Source organism: Fukomys damarensis, unplaced genomic scaffold (genome assembly GCF_012274545.1).
Source record: "Fukomys damarensis isolate Sample0158 unplaced genomic scaffold, DMR_v1.0_HiC HiC_scaffold_7, whole genome shotgun sequence".
NCBI lineage: Eukaryota > Metazoa > Chordata > Mammalia > Rodentia > Bathyergidae > Fukomys > Fukomys damarensis.
Window position 1 is genome coordinate 40,297,344 of NW_022900919.1, and position 20,209 is coordinate 40,317,552.

A 20,209-nucleotide genomic window follows, 5' to 3' on the forward strand; every position below is an offset into this window, starting at 1 on the left:
AAAAAAAAAAAAAAAAATTTTCATTTATTCTCTTGGATCTAGGAGAAATCTAATAATTTAACAAAATTAGTATATCACAAGGATTATTAAAATTATACAGCAATGTGTTGGTAAGTACATATTGAATACCAATGTTCAAAAAAATTTTCAGGTGGGAAATCAACTTATTTGGGTAGAAAATGTAACATTTCCTTGAATAATTTTCAGGGTGTTTGCTAGGATGATCAACGAAATTATCAAGAAATTCACACTATATTTACTGGTTTCTACAAAATGAGGTACTTTTTTTTTTTGGAGTCTATGTAGGTCAGGCTGGCCTTGAACGCATGGTGATCTCCCTGCCTTAGCCTCCCAAGCACTAGGATAAAGGCGTGTACACTACACCTAGCCTGGGGTTCTCATTCTTAAAGAGTCACCAACGCCTATTCTAAATAATACTAGCAAGCTCCTTACCTTGCATAAATGTGTGGCACATTTACCATTGTTTCTCCATCACCAGACAATCTTTCTTGGGCTTGCAATTCAGCAGCATGCCTTTCAAGGTCCTTAGTTAATACCTAAAGAGAAGAGATTCTTACTCAAAGATGAAAAATATTCTCTTTAATAAGAACTCTTTTTTTGTACAGAACCTGAAGTTCAGTTCCAAACAAAACAAAAAAGAAAGTAAATAGGAGCTGTGCGTGGTGGCGCAGGCCTGTAATCCCAGCACTCGAGAGGCTGAGGCAGGAGGATCACTATGAGTTCGAGAACAGCCTGTAGTGAGTTTCAGGTCAGTCTCAACTACATAGTGAGACCCTGTCTCAAAAAACCAACCCCTCAAAAGAAAGTAAATAGGACTGTATGGGCCTTTAAAGTCTTATATTCAATAACGACCACTTATTTTACGGCAGATTATTTTACTTAGGATTTTGCTGTCCCTACACTGGAAAATTAGCATCCCTTTCTGCCGCCTTTTGTCCCAAGTGAGCTTAACATTAAAAGACCTTATATCATTCTCAAAGCCATTACCCCATGGATTCTATTAAAAATTTTTCCTACTTCTCCACATTCATTGAGTAATCAAGATAGAAAAAAAATACTCCAAATCAGTTTCCTAGGCAGTTGACATAAAGTATTTAAGACCTACTTGTGTATAAAACAGTACACTGACAATCTACGAGGCAAAATAAGATGCATATATAAAACTATAATTATTTTAAGTGCCATAAAGATTTAAAGGCAAAATACGGTGAGTTTTGAAAAGGGGTCCTAAGAAAAGTTTTAGAGAGAGTCAGTTGAGTTTGGCCACAAGAATCTGGCTATTGAGGTGAAGGGAATTCTATGGTGAATGGACACCATGAGTAATGTCCAGTTAGACTGCTGGAGGGATCTCAGTCCAGTTGGGTCAGTGCATGGGCAGTAGTGGAGATGAGGTTGAGAAGGCTTTCAATGTCACCTAAATGATGCTGGCTTCATGTAGTGAAATGGAGCAACAATTTCATATTTAACAAAGGAAATCATTCAGGAACAATAATGAAAGCCTTAGCCTAAGACAGAGGTGATTAGGATGGAAAACAGGTAGACTTAAGGGACATTTTTTTGGGGGGCGTTTTCGAGACAGAGTCTCACTATGTAGTTGAGACTGACCTGGAACTCACTATGTAGCCCAGGCTGGTCTCGAACTCTCAGTGATCCTCCTGCCTCAGCCTCCAGAGTTTTGGGATTACAGGCATGCGCCACCACACTCGACTTAAGGGACATTTTAGAAAGAGAAATGAAAGAAGTGGTTATGGGGAAATAATAAGCTGGATGGCCTGAAGACAATAGGCAAGTTCCGGGTTTCCAGCAGCATACACCTTTGTTTGTGACAAGCCGTCCCTGCACCTGGACGTCCCTATCTCTCCTGCTGTAAGACCAAACTCAACCAACCACCTTCAGACTTGTCCTACGTCCTAAGTCTTCCTTCGAGCTTTCGTCATTCTTCCCCAACAGGTAAGCGTATTCTTTGCTTCTGAATACACACAACATTTTACTGGGGCCTGTCCTGAGATTTGCTACTGTATCTGTTTGCAAGCCTAAAATATTAAGTTCATATACACTGTATCATCTGACAGGGAGAAAAGCCCAGGCAGGCACAGAACTATTTTTCTTCTGTAGATGGACACCTCCTGCCATAAAACCTAGTTCTGAGGTTTGTCTTTTTGCTCAGCATTCCTAAATGATGATGTTAGCATGCCTCGTCTTAGCTTCCCTACAAGACTGGACAGTTCCTCACGAACAAGGTTTAATTTTGGTTCTGTTAGTAAAACCTAAATAAAGAAAGTGCCAGCACTGTGAAGTCTTTCTTTAAAAATGTGATGAAAGTCTGCACGAAATAAATACTTACCTGATGTACTGCCAGACCCATGCAGGCCAAGGTTTTCTCAGGAGCATCCCTTAGCTCATTTCCTATATCCGGTACCAAGTTAGTTATTTCATCATCTTTTATCAGTTCTTTAAAATCCACCAAAATACTTCCCTTTCTTTCTATTTCATCCTATTAAAGTTGAAAGATAATTGTTTTATTTAATTATCGTAACTGAACATTGGATTACATACTTTGGAAGGCATATAACACAGGTGAGAATGGTAAGCACTGCACAGGCTTTGTGCCAGGCACGGTTCTAACATTATAAACATATTAATTTATACCTCATAACAAAAACTGTATTTATACTGTTACCGCCAGGTCACAAATGAGACAACTAAGGCATAGAGAAGCAGTGCACCAAGTATGTGCTATACAGTAAGAGGTGGAGTTGGGATCTGATCACAGGCAGTCTGGCTTTGCACCTCTGATGACAGTCACTAGCATTTTAAATATGCTGTTCAAGAAGGTGATACATACAGGTGGACAGGTACCTCTGTGGTAGAGAATCTTACCTTATCATATAAATCAATATGCCTTGTGAAAAATTTTTCAAATGCTTGAATCTTCTCAATACAAGGAGAGTTATCACTGTAAACTAATCCAATAAACATGGCATTAGCACTAATAATCACAGAAGTACAAGCACGTATTTCATGAAACAGAAGAGACACCTTATGTGTGGCAAATTTTTTTTTTCAATTGCTTTGTATTCTGATTATCTTTTTATCTAAAAACTAATGGGAATATATACTTGAGCTTCTAAATCAAGTTTAGGCCTGCTACTCTGAAATGAAGACAAGGAAGGATCTCTCTCTAAAAGCTCCATTGTCTGGGAAACCTTGTATTGAGTTTTAGATGCTTAAAAGGACGTATTAATTTAAGTAGCCTAACATATAAGCCTAAACCAAACATTAAAATACGGCCAAAGTCAGACACATGAACTAAATTTTTATTCTGAAACATGGCTAAGACATTGACAGTCTTTGTATAGTAAATTCTACCGTCCAAATTGCCATTTGTCATATTCTTTCCCAAGATCTGGAAGTAGATTAATGCTTGACTCTGAACTCAAAACTGTAAAGCTATTTTCCTAACATCTTAAAGTTCTATAATATTTTCAAATTTGTCTCTCACAGAGAAATAGTACAATGAAGTAGTTTGGAAGCAAACCGAAAGTCCCTCTATGGCTCTATTTTTAGGACCAGTCCACAGATCGTTTACAGTGTCCTGAGCTGATAGGGGACTAATACAGCAGTTGGTGCTGAGTAATATACCCCTTCAGCAACAAAAGGTCATCTATGAAACACATTCATTTAACAGGAAAAAAAATAGACTACTACCAATATAGACTTTCTTTTAAAGAATAATAGCTTCTTTTTAATCATTGGATTTCAATTTTTACAAATAATCTTAGGACAATTCAAGTGACTAAAGTTTTTGTGGGAAGAAATATAAACACTATGTACTATAAACATGTACAAAAAAAGGGAAAAACATCACAAGATGGGTGGAGAGAAGAGACGGAAGCAAAAGGGGATGTAAAAAGGAATTAATGTGTTATGTACATCACCAACTTCCCACAAGGAATGTAAACATGTACTACATACATGTACTAATAAACTAAACTAAAAAATATACATAAATAGTTTTGTGGAATAGTTCTTACACACAAAGAACAACTGCACTGTCCATTTTTCTGTTAAAAAACTATGGGATGGATTAACATTTTCACAGAAACAAAAAAATAAAAGCCACAGATCACATTGCATTTATATTTACAAAAAGCCATAAACATACATACATTTCTCCTTTATTAGGAAAACTTATGTGTGAACATCGAGGCAATGATGATTCTAAAACATAATGACAATCTAAGTTTAGGCTTTATGTATGAAATGCAGCCATAGGCAACTGTGTCCAAAGCATACTTATCTAGTAGGTGCAACTCATCTGCCCGGCTACCATAAACCCATTCATTACCAGTCTGATGTATCAGATGTATGGGATAAGCATTAGTGGCAATAATCATAAAGTAACTTGAATGAATCATTAGCCCCCTTCGCAGGTTTTATTTTGAGGATTTAGCCTTCAGCAACACAAGCATGTGCCACAGAAAGAACAGAGCATTTTTGGATAAGCCTTACAGGCTGCATTGAACAACATTTTTGTACAGTACTTTATTCATTTAAAACATAAATACAGGCCAGGGATTTAGCTCAGTGGTGCTGCCGCCTGCCTAGTAAGCACAAGGTCCCAAGTTCAATTCCAGGTACAAAAATAATAAATAAATAAATAAATAAATAAATAAATAAATACTGAGTGGCTGTATGGGGCAGAGTCCTTCACCTCAAGCAGTATAGTCTAGTGGGGGAAAAACACAGATACATATATATGAATAAAACAAAGCCTACAGTTCATAAGAGATATACCATACAGATACTGTAAGAGTGTAGAAAAGACACTTCCTCACATCTATATGGACAGATGTATGATACTGGCTGGTATTCTTGATTATCAAAGGGAGATCCCTTAACTGTATCTATACAAACCTGTGCTGATTACTAGCTCTTTTCTGCTGTGATTCTCTGATTGAAATTTGCACTCCATTGGTAACCCTCAGCCACAGGAAGGGCTGCTGTTTCCTGCGACTTCCTGAAAGGTTACCTCAGTGTTCCCTTTCTGAGTCCTGCTGATAGTCCCAACTCCTTGTATTAAAATCATTTTTTGAAATATCTAGTGTGGCTTCTGTTTTCCTGACTGATACAAAGCCTAAATATAATGCTTTTTAACAAGTACGATTTAATTGTTTAGAAGAATGAAAATTAAAGGATATATCTCAGTAACTCAAATGAATTACAGTAATACAAGATATAACATCCAAAGACAAGTTGAGGAAATATAATTTATGGTACTTTTTGCACTTTTAACTCTACCTTCAGAAAAATACAGCTTCCAGCCTTTATATGGTATGAACTGTTCCAATGTCGACTGTAGTAGTAAAGGCTGTGGGGTACGTTCTGGAAAAAAAAAAATATTGTTAATGAAAACAAAGCAAATCCTTGCAATTTGTTTCTCTTTTGAACAATGAGAATCTTACATGACATTAACAATGTCTAAATCAGTCTTCATTAAGAATTCTGTATATTGACATCCAAATACTTGATAAAGAATAACATCAAATGAAAGACTCTCATTTGAGTTAAACTGTCTTATCTCAGAGGCATGAATTACTTCCTTCACCATGGAAAAAAAATTAATCATTGACCTCACTTACCAGAGGCTTGTTTTCCAGTGGTTTTACTCAGGTCAGGTCTGCGTTCTCTTTCTCTCCATTTTCCTGAGAAGTTCCCACCTCCTCTTCCTCTTTTCCAGCTTTGAAATCTGCCTCGCCCCAATCCTCTACCTCTATATGTCCCACTCATGTTGTCTAAGAGAGAGATTAGAAAAGGGTTCACAAAAACTGCAATGGAAATAGTGTTCCTCAAAGTGTATTTACGTAGTAAAAAAAGGAAATTTATGTATTCTATGTTTGAAAATAGCACAGTCTTGCAAAGTTGCATAAGACAGAGGAAAACTCAAACATTCTGAAATTACTCTTCTAATCCCCACTGTGCTCATGGAATAAAAACAGGTTTCAATATGGTACAGGTTTTCAAGGAGCCCCTATGACAGAAACAAAAATAAAACAAATAACTTGCTTGCAGTATTTAAGACTTACTAAAGGATAGTACAGGCTGCACACAATCTTGACCTGTCTCTGAGACACTAAGGATACCTCATCACAGCTCCTTCCAGTTCATCACTCCTGCAGTGTCTTATCCGCTGTCTGCAATTTTTCTATAAATCTAAAACTAATCTTCAAAAAGTCTTAAAAAATTCACATCTTATGTATACAAATAAATAAGAACATACCCATACAATGTACCACAATTAATGCGAGTCTACTGGAATCTTTTATATTAAAAGGATTTAGTTAATAACCAGTTCACAATTTTAGGGAATGACAGTACTTTGATCGCCAACCACACATTATACATTGAGAAACTGAAGCCCAAGGAAATTAAGCACAGTGACGAAGATTAACGTTGTCTTGGTGACAGTACAGACAGCAAAACTGTCTTCGAGTTAAAAAATGAGGGGCTCCCATGACACTACCTACCATAACCTTCTCAAAGGTTACTATGCTGCGAAAAGTAATAAATACAAGAGGTAGGACCGCAGAGAAAGCCAGGCTCTAATTCATCCGGCCTGATTCTCCCTTCCCTTTACGTGGGAAACACAAGAGGTCTATGAAGAGTCCAGCTCCTCCGGCGACCCCTGCCAGATATTCTGGTTTTCTTCGGCAGCAGCTCTCCTGACGGCCCAGGGCGGAACCGGTCCCTCCCGTCGCAGCAGCTTAGGAACTTCAGTTGTTTTCACCACCACACCACGAAAGCGTTAAGACCACGGAGAACCACAGTACCACCCCAAAACAGCGCCAGTTCTCCCTAAAAAGTCGTTTTTGGCGCGTCTCTGACGCAATTTCCGTTTAAGGAAATGACGGTAGGAGGGAAGGAGCAAAGTGTAGCCAATCAGAGAGTTCGCAGCGACAGCCGCCGAAAGGCTCCCGGAAGTGGTCCTGAGATCCGAGCCGGAAAGCGGAAGCAGTGTGCAGCACGTGGGGGTGGTGCTTGTCGGAGACCTGTAGGTCCCTAGCGACGTGGGAGGCGAAGCTGGCTGCCGCGACAGTGGAAGAGGAGGGACGAGGTGCGGGGGACTGGAGTGACACCAAGGACCCTGGAGACCGGCTGAGTTCCATGGAGAGTTCCGGGGAGCAGCCGAGCGCACAGTCCCCGCACCCTGGGGACCACTGCATTCGCGACGGCGACTTCGTGGTGCTGAAACGGGAAGATGTGTTCAAAGCAGTGCAGGTCCAGCGGAGAAAGTAAGTCATGTTGCTGACCGTGAGATCGCCTTTCCTCCTAGATCCCTCCCTTCCGCATCTCATTCTTTTTTTTTTTTGGTGTCGGGTTTCGAACTCGGGTCCTTGTGCTTGCAAGGCAGGTGGCAGAACCCTCGTTGCCTCCTCTAGGATTTTACGCCGAGGCCTTTCCCACCGGTATCTTTTTTTTCATCCTGGGCCCTTGTGACCTCATCTGCCCCTCCTGTCTTCCCACAGAACTTCCCTCCATAATTTCATACCCAGCCCTCTACATTTAGCATCCCTTCCACTCTTGCCACATAGGTCTTTCCCCAGAATTCCGTTCTTGGTCCTCTAGTGCCCGGATGTGTCTATCTCTGCTTCCTCCCACTCCCTACATGGAGTTCCTTGAGTTCTTAGGGTTTTCTCTGTTCTTGCAGGTCCACCCCCTCAGTCTGGCATCTCCTTGCCTCCCAGAGGCTCCTCCTAGCTTCCCCTTTTTCCCATAGATCCTCCTTCCTCCCTAATTCCCCAGCCAGGATCAATCCTACAAAAAATGATTTTCCACCTATTCTGACTTTGGGGATGGCCCCTTCTCCCTACCTAAATGGGATTACACATTATCTACACAAAATAGAAAAGTTCTCATAGAACATAGAATTGCTTTGGGACTCCTTCGCTTCACACCAAGGTGTTCAAGATACAGGAAAGAGGAACTACTCAAAAGCAGTGTGCTCCAGGTCTCAACTCCAAATTGGGTTTCGTTTGTGTACCTGCCAACTAGTGTCACACCGTCTTAGTACTAGAGAAGTGGGATCTCAATAACTTTCTAGAAAAGATGGTTGTTAAATACTAACAGCTTATTCACGGTGAGAATATTTTGGGATGCTCAGGTCAGTTTATCTAAGAAGTATAACCTAGTTTTCTTTTGATCTGGATCATTACTTTTTGTTTGTCTTGTTGTGGTCCTATGGATCTAACCTAAGGCCTCATACATGCTGGATAAGTGCTCTACCACTGAGCTACCTCCTCAACCACAATTTGTTGACTCTTGACAGAGAAGTCAGTTGAATGCAGTATCAGAACAACTTTCTGCAGACCAGAAGAACTAGGCATCATGAGATTCAGAATTTTTGATAAATGATCCCATAAAATAACATTGAGTTATTTTACTATTTTTGTATCAAGCTGTTGACTAGTATTTAAAGTGAAGCAGGTATCATTAAAAATTAGTCAGGTAACAGGGCACAAAGCACCAAGCTGGAGATAACCAAGCTTTTTTTCACAAGCATCAACTGAGTAGAGAAAAAATTGTGGAGGAGGGATATTACTTGCAGTACAAAAATGGAATATCTTTTAAGCATTTTCAAATTATCCATTGAGGAAATTTTATTTCATTCTGGTAGCTGAAATTAGAGGAATTTTATAACTATCTCATCACTGCTTTGTTTTTGTAGTCTTGAAACTAGTATTTTTTTTTCTAGAACTAACTAGAAATTCTGTACTTGCTTTCAAGTACATAATTTTTGAAGATGTCCAGTACTAATTATTTAAGCTTTTAGTTGAAGGATGACACAGTGCAGCAAAGTTATTGGGTTAGAAGTACATAGTTCAGTGAGGAAGCCTAGCATTACAAACCTATAATGACTATCCAAATGAAACTTTTTCTTCTCCTTTTCATACTATTTTTGTAAGTTGCTTAATTTTCAATTATGGTTGTTTGTGCTAAGAATGTGCTTTTTCAGATAAGACATATTTCACTTTCAAGGATACAGCAACATCTAGTGTCTTCACGACATCACATGGAGGTACTTCTTATCCATCCCTATTCTCAAGAGGCAGAGCCACATTGGTGGTTTCTGTCTTGTTTAGCCAGTGACCCTCTGAGCCCTGATGTATCTCAGGCCGCACTCCGTCATTACCCTCCCTCTGGGCCACACTCATCTTGTTGGGTCAAAGCAGTCCTGGGTCTCTCAGGAGGATGCTGCACATCCTCTTCCTTCCCAGTGAATTTGTGGCTTCCATATCATTCTGAGTGACACCCCTCCCTGCATTTCCACATCAAACAGATCCAGTACCAGGGTGCTTGAAGGATCAGGGTAGGGTGTTCCTCTGGGCTGAGAGCTGAGTTTGAGCTTCTGAAGGGGTTTGTGTCAGCAGATATTTTGAATGTATGTGTTAGTTTCATGGGAATCCAGCAAAGAGTAAGAATTGATCCTGTCTGGATCCCTTAAGGTCACCCCACATCTCACTCAGAGGAGTTGAAGAGACACTTAATAAAGTGTAACACATAACACATTACAAAGGTAGCAGGATATGAAAACCAAAAAAGAAAGGTGCCAGCCTGGGATTTAGCTCAGTGGTACCGTCACCTGCCTCGTAAGCGCAAGGTCCTAAATTCAATCCCTGGTACCAAAAAAAAGGTGCTGTACTCAGGACGCAGCAGCCACTGGGACAGTTGATGGAGAGCCCGAGTGCTGCAGTGGTGCCTGCTGTGAGTCTGGGAGTACACAGAAAGGAAGGAGGTGGGACACAAACAGAACTCTGGTACGACCCCCAGAGTTACAAATTCTGTAGCTGAGGGCCGGGTCCTAAAGCTAACTGGTGCCTCCTAAGGTCCTGTGGCCTTTGCTGGGGTAGACTGTGACGCAGTGGAAAGCACCAGACCTGGCGATCAGACATCTGAATTTTAATTCCAGTTCCAGCATCTAGGCTTTGGATTTCTCCTTTGGAAAGAGCTATGTCCCAGGATTACCATGAGAATTTAAAAGTGTAAAACACACCTGGCATACACTGGCTAACCTGTAGTTTATGTAGAATAGATACTAGTAGTCTTCTTTTAAAAGGAAAGGTTTTTTGGTAGGATTTCTCTTGTAAACTGCAGTAGGATACAAATCTGGGTACAAGGAAAGCCAAAAATTATTTGGTCCTCAGTAGAGCATTGTCAGTGTTAGGTTCCATTTCCAAATGTCTTTTGTATACTGAATGCAGAACAAGTCAATTAATTGCTTGCTTTTTCTTCCCCAGAAAAGTAACTTTTGAAAGACAGTGGTTCTACCTGGATAATGTCATTGGCCATAGTTATGGAACCACATTTGAAGTGACTGGTGGAGGAAGTCTTCAGCCCAAGAAGAAGAAAGAAGAGCCTACTTCAGGTGCACCACTTTGGATGTGTGAAATAGATGCTTTCCCTGGGTGCACTGGCACGTGCCTGTAATACCAGCTGCTACCCAGAAGGGTGGGGCAGGAGGATCCCAAATTCAAGGCCAGCCTGGGCACCTTAGTGAGGTCTGTCTCAAAATGGGGTGGGGGGATAATAACTCGGTGGTAAAGCACTTGTCTAGCATGCATGAACCCTTGGGTTCATTCCCCAAAAAGAAGGGGATGCTGTCCAATTAGATGGTTAGAAATCATCAATTTCAGTTTATTCCAGAGTGCCAGCCGAGGCCGTCTTAGAAGAAGCCTAAACTCATTGTCTAAGAACTGTAGCTTAACAGAGGAGCACAAGTCGCACCTTGATGGTGAGCCAGCATGAGTTCTGCCTCCAGCCCACCACTGACTGGCTCCATTCCTTAAGCTGGATATTTTAATCCTATGAGTTCCTTCTGGTTTCCTGAACGAGCCATGTAGACTTTGCGTTCCCTGAAGTGAAGTCGCTGCAGGGTGGGAGCCGCAAGATTAAGAGTTCTGGCTTTGAATCCAACTGGCCAGGCTTGCATACCTGCTTCGTCACCTACCCTGGAACCTAGGGAGGGCGATTTGGCTCCCTCATTCTTACATATTCTTCTGTAATGGGGCCCTAAACATCTTTAACACCCAGGTTGTAGTGTCAGTAATGTGACTCATAGGTCCTGGCAACAGTGCCTTGCCTGTCTGAAGTATCTCATCATGTTAGCCAGTGTTATTCATTGAAATTAGATGCTTACAGGGCCTGGGATGTAGCTCAGTGGCACAGCGCCTGGTTGTGTGAGGTCCCGAGTTCAATTTCCAGTATCTAGAATAAGTTAAATGCTTACAGGATTTATTAAAGTAAATATTCTTAATGAAATATATTAGGAAAAATAATTACTAAAAATTAAATAAGAATGCTAAAGTTCTGAAGCAAACCCATTAATTGAATACAAGGACAATTGGGTTCATAAACTTAATTTGTTCTATAATTTTGGAAAAGATGGCCACATTTGTGTTTGTATGGGAAAGATGGCCGACATGTTTGTCACCCAACGCAGAGTTTGCAAACAAAAACAAAATTTTGCCAAAACAGTTCATTTATGAGCTATATAGTTTGCAAACAGAAGTGTTTATGAAACAAGGTACCATTGTACTTTTAATGTCCATATTTTTTTGGCAGTATCAGGGATCGAACTTAGGACCTTGTGCTTGCAAGACAAGTGCAGTGCCACTGAGCTAAATCCCCAGCCCCTAATGTCCATATTTTTATTAAATTCCGAATCGGTGCCAGGTGCAGTTAGGTACCATGAATATAGCAGTTCGTGAGGTAGACTTATAACAGGTATTTACAGTAGAAAACAGCCAAAATAAACTAGTTCACAAGCACGCAGCATCATTTCTGAAGAGGCAGGGCACATGCTGGAGCCTGAGTGGGTGTGGTGAACCTTGGCTGAGGTGACAAGTGACAGAAAGGAACCATCCACTCAATGGAGATTTATCATCAGGCCTTCTGGGCAGAGACCAGCAAGTCCCAAAGAGATGAGGCCCAGCAAAGCTAGACAGGGCCAATCTTCCATGACCCTGTAGGTCACCTGTACAGTAGTTTCTCTTTGCTCTGGGAAGTTGCTGTACAGTTTGAAGCGTCTAAACAGGTGAGCCAATTTGCATTCTTAAGGAAGCGTTCTGGCATCCATGTGGCTAGGAAGGGGGTGATAGTGTGAGCAGGAAGACGAGTTAGAGCAGCAGAGTAGTCGTGGTGAAAAAGGGAAGTAGATGGCAGTAGGGGCCTTGGAATGGAAGGCCTGCGTGGCTGATAGGCTGGATGAGGATGTGAACTTTGGAAAAGAGAAACTATAAAATAATTGCCTACCATAAATGACCAAGAGCAATTTCTTTCCTTAGAGACTAAAGAAGCTGGCACTGACAATCGAAATATAATTGATGATGGGAAATCTCAGAAACTCACTCAAGATGACATAAAAGCTTTGAAAGACAAGGGCATTAAAGGAGAGGTAATACTCAAAGGTGTTTTTAATTTTGTTTGTGTTTGGTGTATAGGAAATTGGTTTTTAAAGCTGACTTTACCTAAGACAGTGGGAGAAAGTGTTGTATTCTTATTAGAAATATACATCCCATTCAGAATGTCAAGAGTTTATTTCTTATATGCAGGAATATAAGTGAATGACCTTACTGGCATTATTAGTGGTAGAGAATTTAATAACAGTGCATATCAGGCACTTTGCTCATTTTCAGTAGTCTTTTCAGCCAGTGTCAGAATGTAGAGGAATGAATTTCCTCTATCTTCTCTTATGTCTGTTCTTTTATCATGGTTCAAATGGAGTTATATAGTACTTATACTCGATTACAAACTTCTGAATGATTTAGAAATGCAGAGTTGATCTATTCGGACTTCTGTCGAAGAGGGACTGGAGAATCAGACCTTTGGATATATTCTGGGGTAAACAGCCTTTGAAGTTCTTTGTTTTGTGGCAGTGAAGTTTTAGAAAATCTGCTTGCTCCTTTTCTTACAGGAAATAGTTCAGCAGTTAATTGAAAATAGTACAACATTCCGAGACAAGACAGAATTTGCTCAGGACAAATATATAAAAAAGAAGAAGAAGAAGTAAGTAGTTTTTTAAACAGTTGAAAATATTAACTTTTTCTGTATGTACTATATGTTACTAAAGATAAAGTGTTTTAAACTTTTTTCAAATTGGTTTTTCTGTTTTTCATTCCACTAGATATGAAGCCATTGTTACTATTTTGAAGCCATCCACTCGTATTCTTTCAATTATGTATTATGGAAGAGAGCCTGGAAAAATTAAGTACGCTTTGTTTCCTTTCAAAAATATAATTGGGGGAAATATGTCTTTAAGAAAGTCATGATTTTAAGTAAAATGAAAAACTTGCTCACCTGCATAAAGTGTCCTCCTACCTCATAAATTGTAAGTCCTTTTACTGTCACCTCCAAAGCAATCAATTATCAACATAATTTTTATAAAACAAGAAGAACTTAAAAAATGATGATTGAAGTTGCAGGCCTTACTTAGCTAAAAGTGAGTGAATCGTGCTTTTTTTCCCTTAGCCACATGAGATATGATACATTAGCCCAGATGTTGACATTGGGAAATATTCGTGCTGGCAATAAAATGATCGTCATGGAAACTTGTTCGGGCTTGGTGCTGGGCGCAATGATGGAACGAATGGGAGGTAAGTCTGACGGTTTTCAAGTTCAGTAAAACCCTACCCTGATGTGAGTAGACGGGTCCAAAATTCCAAACTGTTAGAAACTGGATTGAGTGACTGTCAGGTTAATGAAGTGACTTGGGTGACTCCTTTCCGGGGCCTCCTTGGGGGCCACATCTTCTCTGCTGTGTTGGGACCGTGGTGGTGGTGGTCCTTCCCGCTTCAGCACCAGCAGGGATGGTTCAGAACCTGTGGCTGGCGGGGACCTTCAGGACAAGGATTCCAGGAAAATTGACTTCAGATAAAATGCTCATTTTATTGGCCTCAATTGAGGCAACTGAGTGTTTGGTCTACTAAGAATGTCTTCTCTCCTGGAAGAAACAGCTCAGCCTGATTTGCTTGCCTGTCTGTCCTCAGACCATGTAGAAGATAGGCACTTCTAATGCGCCCCTGTGGGAGTTGTGATAGGAGAAGGCAGAAAGGCAATGGTGACATGACATCCACCTAATCAGGATTTTGCAGTAGTGTTAAGTGGGGATGAGCTGCTGTAAGATTTCTAGCAGATCCCAGAGAGCTGCATGGTTTTTGAGCCTCTAAACAACCTTAGTCTCATTACATAGAGGATGCTGAGGGCTTGTGTAGCCACCACTCTGCAGATGTTTCTTTATTTTGTCTTTTTAGGTTTTGGCTCCATTATTCAGCTGTACCCTGGGGATGGACCCGTTCGGGTAGCAACAGCATGTTTTGGATTTCCCAAGTCCTTCCTCAGTGGTCTTTATGAATTCCCCCTCAACAAAGTAGACAGTCTCCTGAATGGCACATTTTCTGCTGAGATGTTATCTTCAGAGCCGAAAGACAGTGCTTCCGTTGAAGAAAGTAATGGCGTAGTTGAAGACAAGCAGATTGCTGAACAAGACACTGAAGACCCCATGGCAGAGGCACCAGACAGCAGACACCCAGAAGAGCAAGAAACAATGGAAGTTATTGCTCAAGACCCAGAATATAAGGAGCCGAAGGAGAGAGGAGACAAAAAAGATTACGTAAGAGCATCAGTAGACTCCATAGCCTTGTAATTGTCAGAGCCTCCGTTAACTTCATTTAAGTAATGAGATTGGGTTTTGCTGTGGAACGTCAGCTCCCAAGAGGACACACAGCAAAACAGTGGAGGAGGATTGTGTGTCTGTGTCCATACAGCGTGACTTCATCTTCAGGATGGAGCTGTGGACACAGAAGCATTGCTTTGGCCCCTTAATGGGGGTTTTATAAGATGTAGGTTTTCTTGTATTTTCACCTTTCTCCTCCTGTCGCTTTACTCTGAGCTGAAGTTGTTGAAATGTTTTACTAGACCAGAGCATTTTCCACAAACCAGACTGAATGACTTCAGTGCTCTGGTTTCTTGTTTTTCTTCTTGAAGATTCAGGAAAAGCAGAGGAGGCAAGAAGAACAGAGGAAAAGACATTTAGAGGCTGCTGCTCTGCTGAGCGAAAGAAACGCAGATGGGTGCGTTGATGCAAGAACACGGGGTACTTCTTGGTGCTAATGGGCGTCGCTTCAGATGGGTTCACATTGTCTTGCCACTTGCCTGCTCTGAGTAATAGGAGCGGAGATGAGGATGCTGTCTTGGGTTTTTAAAGAAAGGCTGGAGCAGGCATGGTGGCACACGTCTGTAATGGCCGAGGCAGGTGCCACAAGTTTGAGGCCAGCCTGGATGACATAGCAAGATACCATCTAAAAAAAAAAAAAAAAAAAGAAAGGAGGCTGGATCTGGCGGAGGTGGGAAGTTGATGGTGCTAAAGGTTTGAGAAGAAATCAAAACACTTTCCAATAGCCGTGTATCAGAAGGGGTGGGCAGGTTTGGCCAGGGGAGCCTCCAGATGTCTGTGATACAGCTGATAGCGGGGCCTAATGGTACCTGGCAGGGACAGGTAGATGCAGATGTCTGCAGAGCCAGCATATGCACTGTTAGATTTGCTTCCAGATTTAGAAACAATCAAGAACCAAGAGCTACTCAAGGGTTACTAAGCACCATGAGAACTTGTAACCCCGTATGTATTCCCTAGAAATCAACAGCTCCTGATTTAAATGTTTTGAATTTCTAGAACGCTGCATTTAACTCTTGCATTTAACCTTGTGTGAATCATAAATAAGTACATGATCATTTTAAATGGCACTTTGAAACACTTGCTTCAAGTCGGGGTAGTAGAGAAATAATCTGCCTGACATTTCCTTTTCAGTTTAATCGTGGCAAGTCGTTTCCATCCCACTCCGCTGCTGCTGGCTTTACTGGACTTCGTGGCCCCTTCACGGCCATTCGTGATCTACTGTCAGTACAAAGAGGTAATTCTAGAATCCTGGCATCTGAAATTGGATTCTCAAACTACAGCGCAGGAAGTATTTCTTAACTGAACTCCGTTTTTGCCTCCAGCCTTTGTTGGAATGCTACACAAAACTGCGGGAGAGGGGAGGAGTCATCAACCTCAGGCTGTCTGAAACCTGGCTGCGAAATTACCAGGTATGTGACCAGGAGCTGCTCTCTGCAGTTGCTTCCCTGTTTCTAGCCACAACAATGACTAAGTTTCCTCCAGTGACTTGGAGAACCTGCTCCTGACTTTTCCTGACCCTCTTTCCTTTTTCGGGATCAGACTGTTATATGTAACTCCAGCCCCCAGCATTTAAAATGCAAACAGTTGTTCATATTTCCCCGAGGCTGTGCTGCCACTGCAGAGAGGGTAACCAGCAGTAGGTATAGCAAAAAAGTGCCCCCCCTCTACTGGGACATGTTCACAGCACGTGGTCAGGAAGGGTTACTGGTGCTGGGAGACCTGCCAAGGTAGAATTCACAGAGGTATCAGGGAAATGGCTGTGAAAGATAAAGGGAGCAGAAGCAGGATTAGAGGGTGTGGGCTGTGCTTATGGCGGAGGGCGAGGAGGAAGAGCCTGCAGTGCTTCTTGAGAAAGTCTCAGGAGGGACCCAGGAACGATTATTTCCCGGTAACAGCCCTGTGTTAGGTGGAAATGGTTGGCTCTTGGCACCTGAGCTCCGTCACAAACTGGGAGTAGCCGAGTCCCCTCAGTGAGAACGCCACAGTAGACCCCACAGCGGCGGCGGCTGGAGGCCCCCCACTCCCTCGTGCTTCACAGCCAATTCCCCCAGCAAGTGGAATCGGGCATTTTCTGGCTGCTACAGGCGTGGCCCGTTGCTTGACATCTTTCCTACTGTGCTAGTGCTTCAGTTGAGCCCTGAGTGACCCTTCCCTTTACGGAACCAAATAAAGCCTCTCATTTATTAGTTCAGGTAACAGGAGAGAATTCCTGTCAGCGTTGCCAGGTTTTCAGGGAAAGGAGATTCTGAGTGACCTCTGGGAGTTGTTTCTCCAAAGACCCATATTCCATCATTGACCAGGAAGCTTCTGGAGCCAACAGGAGAAAGCAGTGCAGGCCTGGAGTACTGCACAGGCCCTTTGCCCATCGTCTGCAGAAACTTGCTTTAGGTCTGAGAGGACGAGGGCTTCAGTTTTGTTTAAGAAAAAAACATCACAAACTAGTTGCTGTGCTTTTCTTCGCACTGTCAGGTGAAGGAACGAGCTCCTTAGAAATTTGTTGTTTAAATCTTCAAGAGAGCCTCTTGTCATTCAGATCTGATTTTTTAAATGTGCCACTGCCATGTGCTTTACTGTCCTGAGAAAACATGAGCGTCTTTTCCTATCGTGATTAGGTTCTGCCAGATCGAAGTCACCCCAAACTGCTGATGAGTGGAGGTGGTGGCTACCTTCTGTCAGGATTCACCGTGGTCTCGGACAGCCTTAGAGCAGACACCAGCCTCAGATGCAGCACCAGCACTTTAGAGTCTCTCAACATGGAGGAGCCGGCAGCCAAAAAGCAGAAATGCGCAGAGTCTGGGTCTTAACCCTATGAGAACTGCTTTCATTTTTATTCTCAGGCATTCTGTGGTTGATAATTAAACCTTAAATGCCATTGCTGGTTGTTTTTTTCATATTCTAAGAGTACAGCCTGTCTGCGCCCCACCCTGAGAAGGTGGATCAGCCTCTGTCCCCTTCTGACGCCGGTGGTATTGGGGCCAGAGCTGCAGCTCCAGTGTGCAGGCCTGGAGTGATGCAACAGTACTGTTTCCTTAACAAAGCTGGAGTAGCACTAAATATTTTGAGGTTTTTAACACTCTGAATACGTATTTATATAAGATTGTTTATATACAAACTAAGTGGAATAACAGTATAGCTGAAACTTGGTAAGTTCTGAAAGAATTTGTAGAAGAAATTTCCACCGTTCATTCCCTTCTGTTTAACCCAAGCAATATGGACGTGTGGCTGTACCAAAACGTCCACCCTGCTCCCTTTGGGGAGATAAGCTTTCCTAATATGCTACAATTTACTCTTTTAATAGTTGACAACCTAGAAGAGTTCCAGGTATTTATTTACTGCTTTTTTTTTTTTGGTACATAGAAGGTTTAGTGGGTACTTTTTTTGCAATAATTTGCCAATTCCCTTATTCTTTGTTCCAAATAAAGTGACGAGAACTTTTGTGTAATATTTAATTAAAGGAAACATTTTCTTCCATTGTAGAGACTTAAAGATACACACATTTATATATGTGTATAGATGTTGATATGTACACATACACATTTATATATACGCACAGACAGAATGTGCTACCTATAATGTATACAGACATGGAGAGAATATCATATTTATTTGAATTAGAAAAAGTTGGACCCATTCTGATTGCTTTGGTGTTGCTCCTTGTCAAATATATGTAAAGTGCCTTTTTCTAGTGATTGTTAATACAGGTCTGAGATGCTCTGTGGTGACTGGGTAGGGAGCCTCAGTAGGTGCTGCAAAGTAGATGACTACGGTGACAGGTTCAGAGTAAGCCAGAGCCCTCATCTGTCTGAGAATGGGTCTCACTCTGTAATCACGCTTGTGTGTGCTGTTCCCTCCAGCACAGAAGAGACAGGGATCATGCAGCCCACAGCATCTCCAAAAGATGAGCTTTCCTTTTCCTAATGGCAGTGCTATCTGATAATACTGGTGTGATTGCCAACAAGTACAGTTGTGGTTTCCTTTTCTTAGAGAATAAAAGTGTCACCTACCCTGCTCTGTCTGACTTGCTTTATTGATGGTGCGGTGGCACCACAGGGACACCCTCGGCCGGCAGTCTGTCACAGAGCACAGCAGTGGTCCCTCAACACAGCAGAGCCAGCCTTGCATGTCCAGGACACACAGCTGTGAGCCCAGGGGACATCCCAGTGCCAGCTGGTCTGCATTGGTTCCTGTCAGATCCTGCTTGAGGTTCAACCAGTTTCCGGTCCTGCTCTATTCCTGAAATCCTTTGCATGGGTCCCTGAGAGAAGAAGGGCTAAGCTTTGAGCCAGAGAGGACCTGCATGGCCACATAGCTGTTCCAGGCGGCTTGTGGACTCTTCACCAGCGCCTACTGCAAAACAATGTTTTGTTTTGTTTTTTCTCTCATGTGGATGACTTCATTGAGTGGTTCACAAAGGTCTTGCAAACTTAGCATTTGAAAATTTAGAATTGCCTAGTGGGCTTGTTAAACAGGTTGCTAAGCCTTTGTCTAGTTTTTCATATTCAGTAGGTCTGAGGTGGGACAGTTTTCATTAAGTTTCCAGGTGGTACTGGTACTGCTGGCCTCGGAACCACCCCTTGAGAAACTGCTGTGTTCCCTCATGGGTGCAGCAAAACAAAGGACCCTACCCACCCACCCACACACAGAAGAGTACTGGGGATTGAACCCAAGGCCTTCACACTGCCCTCCATGCCCAGCCCTTTTTTTGTGTTTTGTAGTGAGAGAGTCTCGCTAAATTGCTGGGGCTGGGCTGGAATTTGTAATCCTTTTAGCTCCGCCTCCCAAAGGTCTGGGATTACAAGCATGCAGCACCACATGCGGCTCAGTGCGGAATGTCTGTCTTCTGTGATACAAAGTAATGGCTGCGTGGAAAGTTATGTGGAATAGCCCTTCAGTGGGTAGCAGTCCAAAAGGAAAAGACAAAGGTCATTTTGTAATATCCATCCTGTTTCTCCACTGGAGTAGGATACTTGGCAGTGTACAGTATAGAGCCCATTAGAAAGGGTGCTTTTAGCTTCGAGGTGCACTCAGACTATGTGAAGCAGATCTCACTGGGTAATCATTTATTGATTGTATGTAAAAAAGCTAAAATTTCAGTCTGAGTATGTGAAACAAAGATATTGGGAGTGTTTGCATTGTTTTAAAGCATTGGTTGTACCTGTTGCAAAAACAACATGAAATACCATGATACCTCTGTTCACAGATGCTTCTATTTGGGAACAAATTTTGTTCCCATTCACAAACTCATGGCCGGTGGTGGAATGGTTGGTCTCCTGAGAGTGAGCTCAGAGGGTCTTCAACACGGATAGACACACGGCCACACCATCTCGGCCACAGCAGGCACACTGCCCGGGTCTCCAACATGCCCCTCTTGCTCCGTTGACCCGCCATGGTGTTGGATAAAGGACGAACATGAGGACCCGCCCTGGAGCAGCCTCTTGTGTTTTCACCAAACTGGTTGCT

At 42.1% G+C, this 20,209-nt stretch overlaps 2 protein-coding genes across 8 annotated transcripts in view; one reads left to right on the forward strand and one right to left on the reverse strand.

The window, feature by feature from the left end:
* Mcm8 (minichromosome maintenance 8 homologous recombination repair factor) overlaps positions 1–6,919 on the reverse strand; it is a 36,755-nt gene extending 29,836 nt beyond the window's left edge. For 4 of the 6 annotated variants that reach the window (XR_004516218.1, XR_004516217.1, XM_010607508.1 and 1 more), the window contains exons 1-5: positions 5,664–6,919; positions 5,323–5,406; positions 2,902–2,984; positions 2,366–2,515; positions 454–557 (exon numbers count right to left, since the gene is read on the reverse strand). Coding sequence is in view for 4 of the 6 variants with exons in the window: in XM_010607508.1 (XP_010605810.1) it covers positions 454–557; positions 2,366–2,515; positions 2,902–2,984; positions 5,323–5,406; positions 5,664–5,949 (707 nt within the window). In the remaining 2 variants the exon portion in view is untranslated. The remainder of the gene's footprint in view (positions 1–453; positions 558–2,365; positions 2,516–2,901; positions 2,985–5,322; positions 5,407–5,663) is intronic. The other 2 variants (XM_010607509.1, XM_010607510.1) reach the window with 2 other exon arrangements.
* Positions 6,920–6,994: 75 nt separating this feature from the next.
* On the forward strand, positions 6,995–18,920 carry Trmt6 (tRNA methyltransferase 6). Of its 2 annotated transcripts, none has more exons than XM_010607514.3 (11): positions 6,995–7,313; positions 10,317–10,444; positions 12,363–12,472; positions 12,992–13,083; positions 13,202–13,285; positions 13,546–13,670; positions 14,328–14,686; positions 15,067–15,146; positions 15,881–15,983; positions 16,072–16,158; positions 17,362–18,920. In XM_010607514.3, exons 1-11 carry the CDS (start codon positions 7,186–7,188, stop codon positions 17,551–17,553), a joined length of 1,488 nt encoding a protein of 495 aa, XP_010605816.1. In that variant the 5' UTR covers positions 6,995–7,185; the 3' UTR covers positions 17,554–18,920. The 2 variants fall into 2 exon arrangements, with proteins under 2 accessions (XP_010605816.1, XP_010605815.1); XM_010607513.3 differs by having other exon boundaries at positions 6,996–7,313; positions 15,061–15,146; positions 17,362–18,918.
* The last annotated feature ends 1,289 nt before the right edge of the window (positions 18,921–20,209 follow it).

Excerpts from the sequence above, each read along its gene's own strand:
- Trmt6 (XM_010607513.3), top strand. The coding sequence starts at position 7,186 with ATGGAGAGTTCCGGGGAGCAGCCGAGCGCACAGTCCCCGCACCCTGGG. Across the intron at positions 12,473-12,991 it reads ACAAGGGCATTAAAGGAGAG|GAAATAGTTCAGCAGTTAAT; the intron begins GTAATACTCAAA and ends CTTTTCTTACAG. Across the intron at positions 13,671-14,327 it reads AATGATGGAACGAATGGGAG|GTTTTGGCTCCATTATTCAG; the intron begins GTAAGTCTGACG and ends TTGTCTTTTTAG.